Raw genomic sequence first — 2,500 nt, 5'->3', positions numbered from 1 at the left:
AATGTCTCGCCAGGGACAATTGTCTGTCATGGATGTGAGTTTAGCGTAGATTGCCTCTTTCTCATCTAGTTTACAAACATCGGTAGGAGCATACACAGCAATAAGAGACATGAAGCCAAAAGCATGCTTCACTCTCGAGGCTACAATACGTTCATCAACTGGTTTTACCTCTACTACCGATGGTTGAGGTCAGCTGGAGATGGCTATGGCTACTCCCTGGAGATGGTGACCATTGCCCCGGCCTAACTAGTAGTAGGTGTACCCACCCATACTGATCATGCCACTGCCAGATCTTCTCGTTTCCGAGAGGAGAGCCTCCTCAACTCTCAACCGCTTCAGTTGCCTTGATAGCAGGTGAAACTGCTCATCCTGCCACAAGGACTAGATGTTCCAAACTCCTACTTGGATAGCTCGTCTGAGGTTAAGCCTCGGGCAGTCTATTTGGGTGGACGCCACCTCTGCCTCCCCCGCCGCACTGTCCCATATGAAGGGGGTGGAAGCTGTGGGGGCCAATGTCTACCTGTGGAGATCCCTTGGACTTTGCCCCACAGGCCCAAAACAGGGTTAGCATCTTCCAAGGCGCAAGCAGGACGAGTAACTTTCGTTCCCATCCTGCACTCCAACATTCACCTTCCTAACAGGACCCACAGTCCGTCTCACTTGTTGTACCCCTCGCCCCAGCATTTCCATTTATATAAGTCTTTGCCAGTGAATTTTATCCAGGGGGAGGAAGATGGTAAGGTCCATTGCCCCTGAACCGCCCATTAACCTCAGGGTGATTGAGGGGCAGGAGTTGGTATGGAGCCAGGGTGTGTTGGTGGGCCATGACTGTAGCTCTGGGGCCTCCTGCTGCTCCGAGATCCCCTGCAGTTTAGCCTGGGACCGCAAGGTGCCCAGTTTCCATGGGTGGCCACGAAGAAGCACTGCAGAAGTCTCGATGGTGGAGGGGCTGTGAAATGGTAAGGGAGGCTCATGCAGAGCTGTTGCCTTTTTCGCACTAAGTTAGGCAGCGGTGGCAGCTGCAAACGAGAAGGCATGCAAGTACTTAACATCTAGGTAACTAGACCCCACACCATCGCTTCACATCACCCTGAGCATGATGCCTGTATGTGCGTATATATATGTATTGTGTGTGTGTTCACACACACACACACACACATATATATATATATATACACATAATTTTTTTTGTATATATATACATATATATATGTGTGTGTGTGTGTGTGTGTGTGCGTGTGTGTGTGTGTGTGTGTGTGTGTGTGTGTGTGTGTATATGTAATATATATATATATATATATATATATCTATATATATATATATATATATATATATATATATATATTATATATATGCGTGTGTGTGTTTTGTCTTTTGTGTGTGTTTGTATTTGTGTGTGTATATATTTGTATGCATTTATGTATGTATGTATGTATGTATTTATATATGTATGTATACATGTATGTATATATGTATGTATATATGTATATATATTTCTATATATATATATATTATATATATATATATATATATATATATATATATAATATATATCTCTATATATATATATATATATATATATATATATGTGTGTGTGTGCGTGTGCGTGTGTGTGTGTGTGTGTATGTGTGTGTCTGTTTATGTGTGTATGTATATGTGTGAGTCTTTTTATATTCATGAATGCATCTATAGAGAGAACCTAAATTTCGCGGAAAGTTTGTTTTCCGAAAATTTTAATATTCATAGCGATATTGCTAAAGACTCAATTAACGAACAATTAGTATTGTTAGGATTTATCAATGCTCTGAGGCGGTGACTTCGGAATCACGTTTGAAAATTTGATCTCAATAGATGTAGCACTTTGTATGTGTCTCATCCTGTCTCCCCTATCAGTTTATTCATGAACTGATATAGTATAATATATATTTATATATATATATATATACATATATATATATATATACATATATTAATATGTATATATTAATATATATTATATATATATATATTATATATATATATATATATATTATATATATATATATATATATATATATTTTTTTTTTTTTTTTTTTTTTTTTTTTTTTGGGGGTCACTCTTTCTTCCCCTCTTTCTCTCTATTATTACGTCTCTTTCCCCTCTCTCTCTCTCTCTCTCTCTCTCTCTCTCTCTCTTCCTCATATTCCCCTTTCGATCCCTGTCTTAAATGGATGATATATCCCCGGCCGTTCTGGGACCTGTAATGGACTCTACTTGAGAAACTTTGTTGTGATGGATAGCCAGGTGCCGCCACCCGGGAAATACGGGTTGTGCCGCTCTGCTGTCCCTCTCTCCCCATCTATTTATCTATTCTTCTCTCTGTCTGACCCTCAGGCTGCATGTCTATCTGTCTTCCGTCTGTGTTTATACCTGTCTATTTCTCTTTATTCGTGTGGGTGCTTCGATGTCTCTCTCGCCCCTTTTCTGTCGTTTATTTAGCTGTTTCTCTCGTTGTCTGACC

General features: G+C 40.0%; 1 protein-coding gene across 1 annotated transcript in view; it reads left to right on the top strand.

Moving 5' to 3' along the window:
- Positions 1-733: 733 nt before the first annotated feature.
- Positions 734-2,500, top strand: part of LOC119595304 — a 7,472-nt gene continuing 5,705 nt past the window's right edge. Inside the window, exon 1 of the mRNA XM_037944460.1 lies at positions 734-830. Within this exon, the coding sequence (XP_037800388.1) occupies positions 734-830 (97 nt within the window). The remainder of the gene's footprint in view (positions 831-2,500) is intronic.

The sequence above is a fragment of the Penaeus monodon genome, chromosome 35 (assembly GCF_015228065.2).
Source record: "Penaeus monodon isolate SGIC_2016 chromosome 35, NSTDA_Pmon_1, whole genome shotgun sequence".
Classification (NCBI taxonomy): domain Eukaryota; kingdom Metazoa; phylum Arthropoda; class Malacostraca; order Decapoda; family Penaeidae; genus Penaeus; species Penaeus monodon.
Note: the sequence above shows the minus strand (reverse complement) of the source record. Positions and strands in the feature narration are given on the sequence as shown.